This window comes from Pan paniscus, chromosome 5 (genome assembly GCF_029289425.2).
Source record: "Pan paniscus chromosome 5, NHGRI_mPanPan1-v2.0_pri, whole genome shotgun sequence".
Classification (NCBI taxonomy): Eukaryota; Metazoa; Chordata; class Mammalia; order Primates; family Hominidae; genus Pan; species Pan paniscus.
In genome coordinates this window covers 117,299,801-117,316,703 of record NC_073254.2, presented here as the reverse complement: position 1 = coordinate 117,316,703, position 16,903 = coordinate 117,299,801, and the positions used below count along the sequence as shown (strand labels likewise).

The 16,903-nt window shown below is 35.0% G+C and overlaps 1 protein-coding gene across 4 annotated transcripts in view; it reads left to right on the top strand.

The window, feature by feature from the left end:
* MMS22L (MMS22 like, DNA repair protein) overlaps positions 1-16,903 on the top strand; it is a 151,252-nt gene that overhangs the window by 16,211 nt on the left and 118,138 nt on the right. For all 4 annotated transcript variants that reach the window (XM_055113967.2, XM_008978091.5, XM_055113966.2 and 1 more), the window contains exons 9-10: positions 3,604-3,717; positions 12,330-12,506. In XM_055113967.2, the coding sequence (XP_054969942.2) occupies positions 3,604-3,717; positions 12,330-12,506 (291 nt within the window). The remainder of the gene's footprint in view (positions 1-3,603; positions 3,718-12,329; positions 12,507-16,903) is intronic.

Below are 16,903 nucleotides of genomic sequence, written 5' to 3'. Positions count from 1 at the left end.
AGTGTAGAATGGCTAAATATAGCTAATTAGCATATGTATTATCTCACATTCTTATTTTTTGTGTGAGAACACTTAAAATCTATGCTTTTAGTGATTTTCAAGAATACAATATAGTACATTGTTTTTAACTGTAGTCATCATGTTGAGCTTATTCCTCTTATCTACCTGAAATTTTGTATGCTTTGATCAACATCTACCCCGCCTCCCTCCTAATCCTCCTCACAGCCCTTGGTGAGGATCATCCTACTCTGCTTCTATGAGTTCAGCCTTTTTAGATTCCACATATAAGTGAGATTATGTGTTACTTGTCTTTCTATGCCTGGCTTATTTCACTTAATTTAACGTCCTCCAGGTTCATCCATATTGTTGCAAATGACAGTATTTCCATCTTCTCAAGGCTGAATAGTAGGGTCATACACTGTGTAACAAAGTTTTAGTCAGTGACAGACCACATATACAAGGTGGCTATACCACATAGCCTAGGTGTGCAGTAGTAGGCTGAAAAAGTTTAAGTACAATAAATCATGTTAGCCTAAAGACGTGCTTTTCAGAACATGTCCTGCTGTTAAGTGACACATGACTGTATTCCACTGTGTATATAAACCACATTTTCTTTATGCATTCGTCTGTCGATGGACAATTTGGTTGATTCCATGTCTTGGCTCTAATAAATAATGCTGCAGTGAACATGGGAATGCAGATATCTCTTAAACATACTAATTTCATTTTCTTTGCAAATATACCTAGTAGGATTGCTGGATCATGTTGTAGTTCTATATTTAATTTTGTGAGGAATTTGCATACTGTATTACATGATGGCTGTACCAATTTACATTCTCACCAAACTGTGCAAGGGTTTTCTTGTCACCACTTCCTCTCTGGCGCTTATTATCTTTTGTCTTTTTGGTACTAGCCATTATAACAGGTTTGAGGTGATATCTCATCAAGTTTTAATTTGCATTTCCATAATGAGTAGTGACATTGAGCATTTTTCATGTACTGCTTGCCTATTTGTATGTCTTCTTTTAAGAAATGTCAGCTAGGCGCGGTGGCTCACGCCTGTAATCCCAGCACTTTGGGAGGCCGAGGCAGGCAGATCACAAGGTCAGGAGATTGAGACCATCATGGTTAACATGGTGAAACCCGTCTCTACTAAAAATACAAAAAATTAGCCGGGCATGGTGGTGCGTGCCTGTAGTCCCAGCTACTTGGGAGGCTGAGGCGGGAGAATTGCTTGAACCTGGGAGGTGCAGGTTGCAGTGTGCCGATATTGTGCCACTGCACTCCAGCCTGGCAACAGAGAGAGACTCGGCCTCAAAAAAAAAGAAAAAAGAAAACGTCTGTTTATATTTTTTGCCAATTTTGTAATTGGGTCGTTTTCTTGCTATTGAGTTGTTTGCGTTCCTTATATATTTAAAATACTAACCCCTTATCAGATGTATGGTTTGCAAATATTTTCTTCCATTCTCGAGATTTTCCCTTCATTCCGTTGATTTTTTTTCCTTTGCTTTGCAGATATTTCCTTTTTATTTTGACATAATCCCATTTGTCAGTTTTCATTTTCATGGCTTGTGCTTTTTGGGGTCATATCCAAGAAATCATTTACCAGACCATTGTCATATAGCTTCTCCCCTATGTTTTCTTCTAGTTTTATAGTTTCCGGTCTTACATTTAAGTCTTTAATTTATTTTGAGTTGATTTTTCTGTGTGGTGTGAAACAAGGGCCTAAATTCATTCTGTGTGTGGATATCCAGTTGTCCCAACCTGTTTATTGAAGAAGCTGTCCTTTCCCCGTGTCATGCTCTTTTCATCATTGTCAAAAATCAATTGTTCTGTGTTGTTCTGTGTCTGTTTGTGTGCTAGCAGCACACTGTTTTGATTACTGTAGCTTTGTAGTATATTTTGAAGTCAGGTAGTGTTATGCCTTGAGCTTTGTTCTTTTTTGCTAAAGATTGCTGGGTCTATTCAGGACCTTTTGTGATTTCCTACCAATTTTAGGATTGTTTTTTCTATTTCTGTAAAAAAGTGTCATTAAATATTTTCGTAGGGATTTCATTGAATCTGTAGGTCACTTTGGGTAGTATGGACATTTTAACAATATTTCTTCCAATCCATGACCACAAGATATTTTTTCTACTTATTTGTGTTGTATTCAGTTTCTTTCATCAGTGTTTTATATTTTTCAGTGTATAGGCCTTTCACTCTTTGGTTAAATTTATCCCTAAGTATTTTTATTTTTGTAGGTATATACTATATATGGAATTGTTTTATTGATTTTTTTTTGGATAGTTTGTTGTTATTGTATAGAAATGCTATGGTATTTTGTATGTTGATTTTTGTATCCTGCAACTTTACTGCATTTATTTATTCAAATAATTTTTGGTGATGTCTTTAGAGGTTTCTATATATAAGATCATGTTATCTACAAACAGCAACAATTTTAACATTTCTTTCTGTTTAGATGCCTTTTATTTCTTTTGCATAATTGCTGTGGCTAGGATTTCTAGTAACATCCTAATACTTTTTTTTTTTTTAACTTTGTATTAGGTTAGAAATGTGTACATAACTTATGTAAAATATTGCATACATTATGAATTTAAGAAGCCTAGCTATATTTGCAAATATAGTGTACATTCTGTGCATTATCTAGGGCTGTTGAGGATTTTTTTTGTTAAAAAAAAGGTAGATAATTTAGAAATTACTGAATCTTTATAAATCCCTAATAACTGTATTCATTCTGTCTTGCAAAATTTTTACTCTGTTTACAGTGAATCAAAATTTATTTTCTAATCTTTTCATTAGAAGTCTTTTGTTGTAGATGACTCAGGGCAAAATAAGCAAACTAGCCCTGAGGTATAATCTAGCCCATTACCTATTTTTGTAAATATAGTTTTACTGGGATATAACCCGGTCCATTTCTCTTACCAGGTATCTGCAGCTGTTGTACTGAAATGGCAGAGTTCAGTAGTTGTGACAGAGACTGTATTGACAACAAACTCTTAAATATGTCCTATCTAGCCCTTTATAGAAAAAGTTTGCTGACTGGGCGAGGTGGCTCACACCTGTAATCCCAGCACTTTGGGAGGCCGAGGCAGGTGTATCATGAGGTCAGGAGATCGAGACCATCTTGGCTAACACGGTGAAACCCCATCTCTACTAAAAGTACAAAAAATTAGCTGGGCGTGGTGGTGGGCGCCTGTAGTCCCAGCTACTTGGGAGGCTGAGGCGGGAGAATGGCGTGAACCTGGGAGGCGGAGCTTGCAGTGAGCCAAGATCGCTCCACTGCACTCCAGCCTGGGTGACAGAGCGAGACTCCGTCTCAAAAAAAGAAAAAAAAAAAAAAAGAGAAAGTTTGCTGACCACGGCACTAGATGATTAAAATTTATTTTAAGTTGAAATCAAATTAATCTGTACTTTGTGTTTTAAAATGGAAATTTGTCTTAAAAGTTAAATGAAATTGCACATTTTCAATAAATAATTTTGTCTAATTGAGAATAAATTCTTAGTCATCTAAATCATTCTTTTAAAAGTATTTGAAAGATATATGGCATTTAAAATTCTGCTGCTGTCTTATAAATAACACATTTTGGTTATTTTCTATAGGTTAGGTCTTCTGAATCATTAATGAGTGACCAGTGTCCATGTTTATGCATTAAAGAATTATGGGTTCTACTTATTCATCTTCTAGACCACAGAAGTAAATGGTTTGTCTCAGAAGTAAGTTGGAAAATTGATGTATTAGTTATTGTTACTAACCTTTATATTGATTTAATCCAATGGTTTTGACTGAGAAAAATCTTAACTTCCTTTTTTATAATAAGGCAATAATAACCACCAATAGAGCAATAACTGAGTACTGAATATCTACTTTATTTTTAACCCTAATTATTTTTAGCCCCAAGTTAGTAATATGAAAAATCTAAGAGCAGTACAAGGTTCAACTCTTACTACTTTTTTTCAAGTTTTGTTGTTGTTGTTCTATCAGAAATCTTTTAGACTAAGGTATTTACTACCCATTAGTAACCTAGAAAACATTTTAGTCAGGAAATACGGCAGATTTAGAAGATTTGTGGAGAAATAAAACAGGTTTCTATTACTCAATTTTATAGCAATTTCAAGGAGGGAGGAAGAGAAGCAGAAAAGAGAAGAAGAGAAACTTTCACTTCATTTTCAGTCATGTCTTCAGGACAGGGCTTTATTTTATTTCAAGTGCTGTAGGTTATTGAAAAAGAGAAGTATCCCTAGGCAGAAGTAAGTAAAACAGTCTGTTGTAAAACGGTATTAAAAATGGTTTATGTTATATGAAAGGATACTTTTGATTTTTCATGGATTTAAAAATTTTCCAGTTTTCTGTAATTTGGGGTTTGGGTGCTGCTATCTTTTTTTTTTTTTTTTTTTTTTTTTTTTGAGACAGTCTTGCTCTGTTGCTCAGGCTACAGTGCTCACTGCAGCCTCCACCTTGGCATGATCTCGGCTCACTGCAATCTCCGCCTCCCAGTTCAAGCAATTCTCGTGCCTTAGCATCCTGAGTAGCTAGGATTACAGGCATGCACCACCGTGGCCAGCTAATTTTTGTATTTTTGGTAGAGATGGGGTTTTACCATCTTGCCCAGGCTGGTCTTGAACTCCTGACCTCAAGTGATCTGCCTGCCTTGGCCTCCCAAAGTGCTAGGATTACAGGCATGAGCCACCATGCCTGGCCTGCTATCCTTTTTTAATAACAACTCTATTTTTGTAGGTTTGCAAGTACTGTACTTATTTTGAATTATTATTTTAGCATCAAATAAGTGTAAACTTAATATACTTTTGTTTATTGAGTAAAAAAATTTATTTTCATAACCTAGAGGCAGTTGCTGAATTGTGTAAATTTGAACTTTGGCTTTCAGGCATTAAGGGGTACAAGAATAGAAGATAAAGTTCAGAGTTTATCAAGTTGGTAGTGTACAACTACACCAGTTATCCATAAAACTGGGCACTCAGAAAGATGAAGTAGAAACTCAACTAGATTTGTAAGGAAAACTGACTGTCTTTAACTGTGGTGCTTTTCGGAAGTTTAAAATTGCGTCTGTGTGTTTTTTGTTGTATTCTAGCCCTTATGTGGGTTTACAGACTGAGTTCATGTTACCTAGATTTTATTAAAAATTTCAAACCATTGAGCCCAGGATATCGAGGATACAGTGAGCCAAGATTGTGCCACTGCACTCCAGCCTGGATGACAAAGCAAGACCCTCTCTTGAAAAAAGAAAAAAAAATTTCAAGGCATTGAATTCTGGGTAGCCAAGAAAAATGGATGGATGCCTAAACCCACATCTCCCTACATAACCTTCCAACAAAATATAGAACAGCAAAATCAAATATATCTACTGTTGACTCTTGAACAATGTGGGAGTTAGGGATGCTGACCATCCCCCCAACATGCAGTCAGAAAACTGCATGTAACTTTTGACTTCCCCAAAAAACCATTGGTGGCCTACTATTGACTGCAATCCTTACCCATAACATAAAGAAACAATTAACATGTATTTTGTATGTTGTATGTATTATATACATGATAAACTAGAGAAAATAAATGTTAAGAAAACCATAAGAGAATAGATATTTACTTCTCATTAATTAAGTGGAAGTAGGTCATTATAAAGGTCTTCATCCTCATCTTCATGTTGAGTAGGCTAAGGAGGAGGAGGAAGAAGAGGAGGGGTTGGTCTTGCTGTCTTAGGGGTGGTAGAGATGGAAGAAAATCCATGTATAAGCGCACCCATGCATTTCAAACCCGTGTTGTTCAAACGTCAGCTGTATACAAAAACATACGTATTATATAACTGCAAATGGGAGTGCTTAGTACTGTCAGTTTTAAAAACAGAAAACCTCTAAAGCTCTTACCACAAGCCTTTCTACCAAGGCAGGGCAGTCTGAGAAAAACTACTCTGAGAAGAGAACTAACAGTGGTTATAAAACTGCTTTAAAATCATTGCCAGAATGTGAAGATACTGAAAAAGTTTTCTTGTAGATCGGAGAACTGATAAGAAAGAAACATAAAAGTGTCCACATGACATGGAGTTTCTGTAGAAGGCAAAAATGAATCATGGTACCCATTGGTGATTGGGTGGTGAAGGGCACCAGAAGAGAAAGCAGAAAATTTAGGGTCTTAAAACACCACCACCAAAAAAAGAATAAATCAAAGGACTCATACCCTCTCCCACCACCAAAAAAAAAGAAGAAAGAAAAGGAAAGGAAATTCAGTAAAGAAATGGGACTTTGGTGCATTGTCAAAAGAAGATAACCCTGAATTAAGAATCTTTTAAGCTAGTCCTAATCTACAAAATGAATGGAATGAAACTAGACCATTATAAACTTACTAGAAGAAAACAGATTTGATACACTTTAGTTGATGGTACCCTCTCCCCCAGAAACAACCATGAAACAGAAGAAAATGACAACACTGTAGATTGAATTAGTTTGTCTGTTCAGACTACATCTGGGAGTATAGAAAAACACCTTGAATAAGATACTCAAATATTAAAAACAAATGGACAGAAAACCGGGGATGGATGGAAAGAATACATTCAATGCAGGAAAGAAATAGGAAGAGGAAAATTATATCAGTATTGACTAAATTACAACATGACTGAGGGAGAATAGACTTAAATGAAAATTTAATAAGGGGCATAGAAGAAAGGTTGAAAACAACTAAGGGAATAAAAATGAGATAAATATGAAGAGAGTGAGAAAATGGTTGAGATGGAAGGTAGGCAAGGAGGAAATAACTGTATATATAAATGCAATCCCTAGAGAAGAAAACAATGTGATATAGCTAATATTAAAAACTATAATCAAAGGAAACTTCCCAGAAATAAAAGATCTAAATCTACGTATTGAAAGGGTCTACTGGATAATTTGAAAGATTAACCCCAAGCAATCCACCCAAAGACAAGTCTTACTAAAACTGTTTCACTTTAAACATAAAGGAAAAAATCTCCAAGTTCTCTAGGCACAAAGACCAAACAACTTATAAGAGCAAAATAATTTTATTGGCACTAGACTTGCAAAGTCAACTTAAAGCAAGGCCTCAATGCAGCATTTAAAATGACTCAATGAAAAAGTGTGAGCCAAGGATTTTGTAACTTTGACCCTAGCAATCCCACTTCCAGGAATTTACTCTAAATGTGTACCCTCCAAAATTAAAATGCATATGCATACATTTATTTATTGCAGTATTTTTATAATAGTATAGTAGAAACTAAATTCTTATATATAAAAGAGTAGTTGAACAAACCATGGTATATCTGTACTCTGAAGTATTATTCTGCATTAGTGTGTGTTCTCCAGAGAAACAGCCAATAGGATATATAGATATATATATAAGATTTATTATAATGAATTGGCTCACAGAGTTATGGAGGCTAAGAAGTCCTGAATCTGAGGTTGGCAAGCTGAAGACCCAGAGGAGCTGATGGTATAGTTTCCAGTCTCAGTCCAAAGGTCTGCAAACCAGGAAAGCCAATGGTGTAATTTCCAGTCTGAGTCCAAGTCTGAAGGCAGGAAAAGAACAGTGTTTCAGTATGAAGCACAGGGAGTCTTCTCTACCCTCGGAGGACTTTTTGTTGTATTCAGGCCACTAATTGATTGGATGGCACCCACCCATATTAGAGAGGGCAATCTCTTTACTCAGCCTACCAATTAAAATGTAACTCTCAACCAGAAAACCTTTATAGACACACCCAGAATAATATTTAACCAAATATCTTGGCATCCTGTGGCCTGTTCAAGTTGACACATAAAATTAACAATTCTATTTATAGTTGTACAATAGAATGAGGAAGATATCTGAACTGATACGGAGTGAGTTGCAGAATGTATTGTTAAATGATACAAATAAAGTTCAAAACAATATAGGAGGATGTTACCTTTTGTATAAGAAATTAGGAAAAAGGCAATGTGTGTGTGTGTATATATATATGTGTTCAATTGTGCACAAATAAATACTGGAAAGACAAACTATTGAGATTGGTGGGTAAAAATGAAGATGGGTGGGTGAAAATGGAGTGGAAGGGTTTGATGTAATTATTTGGGTAGTTCTGACTTTAGAATCATGTTAATGTTCCACATGCCCTAAAATTAAATCAATCTGTATGAAAGGTGCACTCAATGGAATATAACAGAAACAACTGAACTTAAATGTATTTTAAATGAATAACACTCTTTGCGGGGATTGGCAATATTAACCCAGGTAACTTTAGAATGTACTATTTTGACACTATACTATAAAGCTAAAGACAAAAGAATCAAAGAATTGTAAATACTTAGGAGATTTGTTTTTTACATTGTTATGTGAGGATTAGCAATTTTAAATCTATTATATTTGTATTCTTGGACTGGACAAATTAATAAATACATTGTGGGTAATTGGAGTCAGGTTTGTCTGTGTTGGGGAATTGAGTTACACATATGGAAAGAAGGAAAGCCAGCATGAAGCACATTACGTTGGATTAGAATTTGTTATAGTATGCAATACTTCTTTTTAATATATAGGACTATATATAAATGTATATGTGTGTGTGTGCATACCTCCAATTCCTACCTTTTTCACTGGGTGGGCTTACAAGCAATGATACTGAGTAACAATATACACATTGCAGCTATATCTTAGTTTCAAAACAACCATTCTGTAGTGAAAGGAAACGAGTCTTTGAACAATGGCTGATTACAGGATGAAGCATGGAAAGTAAACATGAGCCTGAAACATCTTGTACCAGAAACTAAGGAAGTGCTCAAAAAATGATGAGTACATGTCAGAAGGACACGAGAGTCAGCATTAAGGTCTATAGGCTAAAATAGCTTTATTTTACCTCACTTTTTAAAGATATTAATAGGTAAAGAATTTTAGGTTGATAAATACTGTTTTGATACAATAAGGATATCATCCCACTGGCCTCCATTGCTGTTGAGCTACAAAATAGTAAGGGATTGTAATCTGTTCACTAGGAATCTGTGAGTCCCTACTGATATAAACAAATTGGGAAAAGGGAAGCTCTTCCTAATAGATGTAGAGTCGTGATGGAATTAGAAAATCACCATTTGACAACCTCCATGGTAATTGTTTCAGGCAAGAATCCTCAATGGATGCTTAAAGTAGTGGACAAAACTGATGAAAAACAGCACATTTACATAGTTTGCTAAGATCTTTACATAATATTTATCAATTATAAAAGGGAAAATAATAACTTTATAGTACAGAAAATGTGGCAGGTACTACCTTAACCAAGCAATCAAAGTTAACTAGTAATAGGACAGATTGATATCATGTACCATCAATATGATGCCTTGAAAGAACAAAAATAGACCAGGTGTGGTGGCTCATGCCTGTAACCCCAGCACTTTGGGAGTCCTAGGTGAGAGGATTGCTTGAGCCCAGGAGTTCAAGACTGGGCAACATATAGACGTAATCTTTACAAAAAATAAACAAGATTACCTATGTGTGGTGGTGGCATGCCTGTGGTCCCAGCTACTTGGGAGGCTGAGGTGGGATGATCACTTGAGCCCAGAATTTTGCACCAGTGCCCTGTAGCCTGGGCAACAGAGTGAGACCCTCTCCCCCCACAAAAAAAGAATAAAATATGTAATGTCAGACAAACCTGAAAAACTGGTATACTCTAAAAATATCAAGGTTATGAGTGGTATAGTCTGAGGAACGCTTACAGATTAAAGGAAGCTGAAGAAACATTAAATGATGTGATAGCTAAATGCATCTTATGATTGCTGCATAATGGTATAGTAGGCTAATTTTGAATAAGATCTGTTATGCATAATATAACAAAAGATGGAAAACATGAAAGAGTGGTTAAGAGACATTAAGAATAGAGAGGATGTCTGATACACTTCTAACTATAGTTAAAAAGGAAGTGGAACAACAAAAATATTTGAAGAAAAAATGACTTGAAATTTTTCAAATGTTAGTGAAAGCTAATCAGATAAATTCAGTGTACCCACATAGGGTAAATAAAAAGAAAAAACACACCCAGATAACATCACAGTGGAATCACAGAAGACCAAAGACAAAGAGAAGAAATTTAAAGCATCAGACAGAAAAATGTGTTACTTTATTTTATTTATTTTTTTAAGAGAGAAGGTCTCACTGTGTCACCCAGTCTGGAGTGTAGTGGTGTGGTCACAGCTCACTGCAGCCTCAACCTGTTGAACTCAAGTGATCCTCTTGTCTCAGACTCCTTAGTAGCTGGGAGTACAAGCACATGCCACCACACCTGGCCAATTTATTTTTTGTAGAGACAGGGTCTCACTGGTCTGCCCAGGTTGGTCTCGAACACCTGACCTCAAGCAGTCCTTCTGCCTTGCCCTCCCAAAGTGCTATGATTACAGGTGTGAGCTGCCACAGCTGGCCAATATAGTACCACTAAAAGAGTGACAATTGGACAGCTGACTTTTCAACAACAATGGAGGCCAGTGGGAATGATATCCTTATTGTATCAAAACAATATTTGTCAACCTAAAATTCTTTACCTATTAATATCTTTAAAAAGTGAGGTAAAATAAAGCTATTTTCATTGAAGCAAAATTGAAGAGAATCCTGAAGGATATTTAGGCAGAAGAATGGTGATGCCAAAATGGGAATTCTGACATGTAGAAGGAATAAAGAGCAAAGAAAGTGGTACACGTTTTGTATAAATCAGTAATATAATTTATTGGAATTAAAAAACGGCTAAAGCACATAGTAATAGTACCATCTAAAGTGAGTAGGACATAAATGAGCTAGTCTTTTAAGGTTCTTGTTTGCTCTAAGAGAAAGGTCTATGTTAATTTACCAAGACATTTGGATGTATACTGTTTATTTCTAAGATCATCACTGAAAGAAGAAAAGTAGGCTTTTTAACTTCCAAGCAGGTAGAGGGGGAAAAAATTAATATTCAACCCCAGAGAAGGAGGTGTTGATGGATACAGTAGGTATACAAATAGAAATATGGAATAAGATTGTAGATTTAAAACTAAATATATTAGTCATTATATTACCTGCAATGGTACTACTAAAAGCTCCATTTAAAAGACATATTGTCAGGATATATTCTAAAACAGAATATATCAAGGTTCAAAATTGATAGAAAAGATACAAGAAAGTGACGTATTAAACAAATATTGGAAAAATTTTGACTTTAAAACAAAAAAGCATTAAGTTGTTTTATAGTGATGAAAGGTTTACTTTATCAGGGATATAAATTTAAATTTGCATGTGGCTAATAACATGGTGTTAACTGTAGCAATTTAAAATGGACAGATTTTCAAGGAGAAATACACATGCATAGAAATAATGAAATATATTTCTAAATAACTCATAAGTTAAAGAAGAGATGATGGAAATTAGAAAATATTCTAAAGTAAATAACATTCTGTAAACTAAAGTTTTGGGACTACAGCTAAAAGTTATAATTAGAGGGAAATTTGTAACTGTATACGCAAATACAGGAAAAAAGATTACAAATGAACTAATAATTTATCTCAAGATGTTAGCAATAAGCCCTTCATAGTAAATCCAAAGAAGGTGAAAGGAATGAAATTATAAAAATAACAAAAAATTATGAAATTAAAACAATGAAAAGGATAAAATGAGCAAAAGTTGGTTCCTCAAATTGATACCTAAAATTGGCCAATGTTACTTACGATGATTACAAAAATACTCAATACTAGAAATATAAAAAGGAACATGACTTCAGTTTCTGTATACATTAGAAAGGTAAGAGATACTGTCGACAACTTTATATCTAATAACTTGAACATTTACATGAAATACCTAGAAAAACCTAAAACTCACTAAATGTTCTGCAATAGTAGATTGAATAAATGTTTTATCATATAGTCATATACTGGAATATTGCAATAAGCTATGGCAGTTTTCATTAATATAGATGAGTTCATTAGAAATGGAGCATTGACCAAAGAAGCAAGTTACAAAAGAATTAGAAACAAGCCGCTTGAGAATACAGACATGCATTTAAAAAAAACAAAATACAGATGAAGCCACACAATATATAATATAGGCTGGTATACCTGTGTGGCAAAACAAAAAAGCAAGGAAATGATTTATCATGAAAGTCAGCAAAATTGTTAACTACTGGATGGAGGAGGAAGATGTGGTGACCTGTAAGGTACTTCTAAAGTACTTGTTATGTTCTGATTCTTAACCTGGGTATTTTTATTATTTCAGTTTTATATATGTGTTTTGTCTTTTGTATATATGCTTCATTATAAAAATAGAGAAAAACCACGAAATCAAAGGTTATTGAAACTGTCTTAATGGAATCAAATTACTTCTGTTTCTATAGTCATTTTGGAACTGGTTGAATAAACTACTTAAAACACTGCTTGAAAAATCAAGTGACCGAAGAAGATCCTCTATGCCTGTAATCCAGTCCAGGGATCCATTAGGTTTTAGTTGGTGGATTATTACTCATGTAGCATCATTTTACAAGTTTGATCGCCATGGAGTACCAGATGAAATGGTAAGACTTCATTTTTTAAAAACTTTCTTATATTGTCAATTAATATGTAATTATTTGGACAAATTAGAAACTAAGTGAGCAGAAACAAGAAAAGTCAGACTACAATCACAGAGATAAATTATTTATGTATAATGTTTCTGTAAACATCTTGGAAAAGTATAAAGTTTATGTTTTAATTGTTTAATTAAAAAAAATTACTTGTAGAAGATTTGGTATGTAGTCCTGGCCCTGCTACTGAGCAATTGTGTGACCCTGAGCAAATTACTTAAACCTTTCTAGCTTTGTCTTCCGTTAACAAAAAATCATGGGATTGGATTGTCACAAAGGTTCCTTCTAGTTTTAAAATCTATTATAATTGGCAAAGAAATTTCTCGAGGAATGAATTACTTATTTTTGTGAATAATTTAATAAAAGTACTTCAGAATAGCATTTCTTTAGTGAAGCTTTTTGCTAAGATAACTTATTAAACAACCATGAAGTTTGCTTCAAATACAAAGAGATTTTAACTAGTATATTAATTTCTCATTAGAAACATTTTTTACAGTGTTACTTAAAAACCCTATGAATAAAATCAGCTAACAGATGCTTACTTTGAAGCCCTATTTTTATACAATTTCTACCATATTCAGAAATTAATAGTATTGTATTATTGTATCAGCTCCATAAAATAAGCATCTAGAATCATGAAGCCAACTTGTCTATATTTTCAAAATTGCCATTTTTTATGGCAGTGGTTACCAAACCTGGCTGATCATTAGACTTGTGAGTTTTAAAAAATCCCAGGTATCTAGTCCAGCTGCAGTGGCTCATGCCTATAATCCCAGCACTTTGGAAGGCCAAGGCGGGTGGATCACTTGAGATCAGGAGTTTGACATCAGCCTGGCCAATGTGGTGAAACCCTGTCTTTACTAAAAATACAGAAATTAGCAGGGCATGGTGACGCACACCTGTAGTCCCAGGTACTTGGGAGACGGAGGCAGGAGAATTGCTTGAACCCGGAGACGGAGTTTGCGGTGAGCCGAGATCACACCACTGCACTCCAGCCTGGGCAACAGAGTGAGACACCATCCAAAAAAAAAAAAAAAAAAAATCCAGATACCTAGATCTTAACTCTGGAGATCCTGATTTGGAGTTTGGAAATCCTGATTTTTAAAAAGTTCCTTGGTTCTCATCCTCTACGAGGTATGGGAGCCATTGCTTTATGAAACATATTCTTTAATAGGCTTGATAGATTTTCCTCTTTGGAATATTGGATAGACCCAGCTTTGAGAAGTCATCCATGGAATCTGAGGGTTAGTTAGTATTAATATAGCATCATAGAAATGGAAAGGGTCTCAAAAAGTCCTCTAAATAATCCCCGTAATAATAAAAGGTCCTGTAGGAGATCCCAGAATATAGTGAAATAGTCAGAAATTGCTCTGAGAAGTTCACACACGGCCCAGTATCAGTGTATTTGAGTATTCTACCAATTTATTGAGAAAAGTCAATGAACTTCTCACAGAAAAGAATTGTATGTTTTTTGTTTGTATCCATGATTATTTACCATGCTAATACAGAGTAAATAATAAATTTTAGCAATTGCCATTATTACTATAGTAGTGCTTTTATTAAGTGTTTTTGTGGAGTTAATGTGATTTCACATCTTTTAATTATTAGAATATTAGAACTATATCAAAGGAACTAAGAAAATTTACCTGTAATTCTAAGGTCGTAATATAAGCATTTGCATTTTTCTTCCTCTCCAACTTTAGTTCCTCCAAGTATATATTTCTCATTTTAATCAATGTAAGTAAGTATGGCAATTAGTTAAGTGTTTCTGAGTTTCTGTTGTGTATTTGCATAATATTAGGTGCCTATCAGAGAATACACATGAAATAGATTGTACTACTTTTTTGAGATGGAGTCCCACTCTGTCACCCAGGCTGGAGTGTAGTGGTGTGATCTCGGCTTACTGCAAACTCTGCCTCACGGGTTCAGGTGATTCTCCTGCCTCAGCCTCCCGAGTAGCTGGGATTACAGGTACACACCACCACGCCCAGCTAATTTTTGTATTTTTAGTAGAGATGGGGTTTCACCATGTTGGCCAGGCTGGTTTCGAACTCCTGACCTCGGTTAATCTGCCTACCTCGGTTAATCTGCCTGCCGCGGCCTCCCAAAAGTGCTGGGATTACAGGTGTGAGCCACCGCACCCTGCTAGATTGTACTACTTCTTGCTTCAAGGAACATGCTTTTAGGTTATTAAAAACTTGTTGGAACTGTATTAACACTTTTTTGAGTGCGTAGTATATTTTAATATTAGTTGATATTGACCCCGCCAGATATTCTCAGTGTGGTAGGCAATCTAGTCACATTAGGATATATCGTTGCCATTGCTATTGTAATATGGAATTGCAGTGATATAACCACCTATGGTTGCAGTGCTGAAGTCACTCTTCTATTTCTTTTTTTTTTTTTGAGATGGAGTCTCGCTCTGTCGCCCAGGCTGGAGTGCAGTGGCGCAGTCTTGGCTTACTGCAAGCCCCGCCTCCTGGGTTCATGCCATTCTCCTGCCTCTGCCTCCTGAGTAGTTGGGACTACAGGTGCCCGCCACCACGCCTGGCTAATTTTTTGTATTTTTCATAGAAATGGGGTTTCACTGTGTTAGACAGGATAGTCTTGATCTTCTGACCTCGTGATCCGCCCGCTTCGGCCTCTCAAAGTGCTGGGATTACAGGCGTGAGCCACCGTGCCTAGCCCTACTCTTCTATTTCATACAGAGAACTCCAGAGGAGATTATTGCTTTTATTAGCTCTGAATCAAGATAGTAAATGAATTGTCTGTGTTTAAAATAGCTTAACTTGTGTCTTAATATTTCTCAGCAGTTCCTGATTTTCTTTTGCCACGATTTAAAAAAATCACATATTTTACGTAGAAGGTTTTAAAAGAAAAGGCTGTGATAATTAATAGAAAAAGGATATGATAAAAATGATGAGGATGTGTAATATATATGTGTATATGCACATGTAAAATAAACTTTGCCTTTATATATGAGTCCTCAAAGAGTTTATTTCTGGATTTCCTAAAGGTTTTTAAAGAAAAGCTCTCTAGTTAATAATAGTTTTCATTAGGGGTAAAATATGTGCTGCATTTGCAACATATTTAGTATTTCACAGTGACTGTATTATCTCAGTGAAGTATTTTAAAGTAGGTGAGAGGGTAATATATTCATTTTACAGGTAAAGAAATTGAGATACACAGTGGTTAAATATCACCCTATTTTATCTCTTAGATAAACTTGATATTTGATTTCTCCTAAGGATTGCCTCTTACGAATAGATCTTTGGTAGGGTAACCATGTGTTCCATTTTGCCAGGTACAGACAGTCCCACTTTATACCTTATTATCTATTTATTCTAATTGGTTAATTTTTCCTTTTATCCTCAAAGTGTTTCAGTTTAATTGACAAATCAGAAAGTCATTCTAATCCATGAACATAAAGGCATATTGACGTATTGTTTCTGAGAGATTATGTAAGTTGTTAGTTTGGGTCTGGAATCTGTTTAGAATTTTGAAAATTTTTTTTTCTCCTTATGATATATTAACATAAGCAACTACAATAGAGAAAATGGTTGTGCAGTAAGCATGCTTTATTCTACTAACAAGTAATCTGGAGTGAGAGATGATATGAAGTAATAATGGCTAGTCATGTGTTCTTCACCAGAGAAATATCTATAATCTTGTGGCAGTGTGGCGATGTTTCAGTTTTTAAACATGAACTGCTTTGCCCTGAAGGTTAGTGTGAAATCTTTACATTTTAAATAGGTTTAAAATGTAAACCTATAGTGGATTTAAATCACAAAGCTATAATGGATTTAACTCACAAAGCTAGCCAATTTCTTAGTGTAGGCCTATAAGAAAAATCTGGTATCTTACTTTTTATATTAGAGTCATTAGATTTTCTTACGTTTCTGTTTAATGCTTTTCTCTCAGACAAGATGAGAGTGGGTTACTCTCTCACGATTCTAGTAATCTATTTTAAAACCAAATACAGTTTAAAGAGGAAAATTACTTCTGGGCATTGCAAGGGGTCAGTTTTAACAGTGTTTTCTGTACCCAGAACATAATGCAATTAGTCAGGCTAGCTGATGCTCGTCTTTGAAACATCTGAAATAGTAACCAGATAAAAGTGTGAAATGTAACCTTAAAATGAGAGTTGCACCAGACTACCTAGTCTGCTGGAAGTGGAGGGTGGAGAATCTGTTCTACATATCTGGTAGAGATCCTACCTATACTAACGTTTAAATGGGTATCTTAGTTTTAATGCTGAAATAAGAAATATAAAATGTAGCCTCAAATTGATGACATCCTACCTGCTTTCTATCAGCAGATTTAACTTGGTATGTCGGAAAAAAAATGCT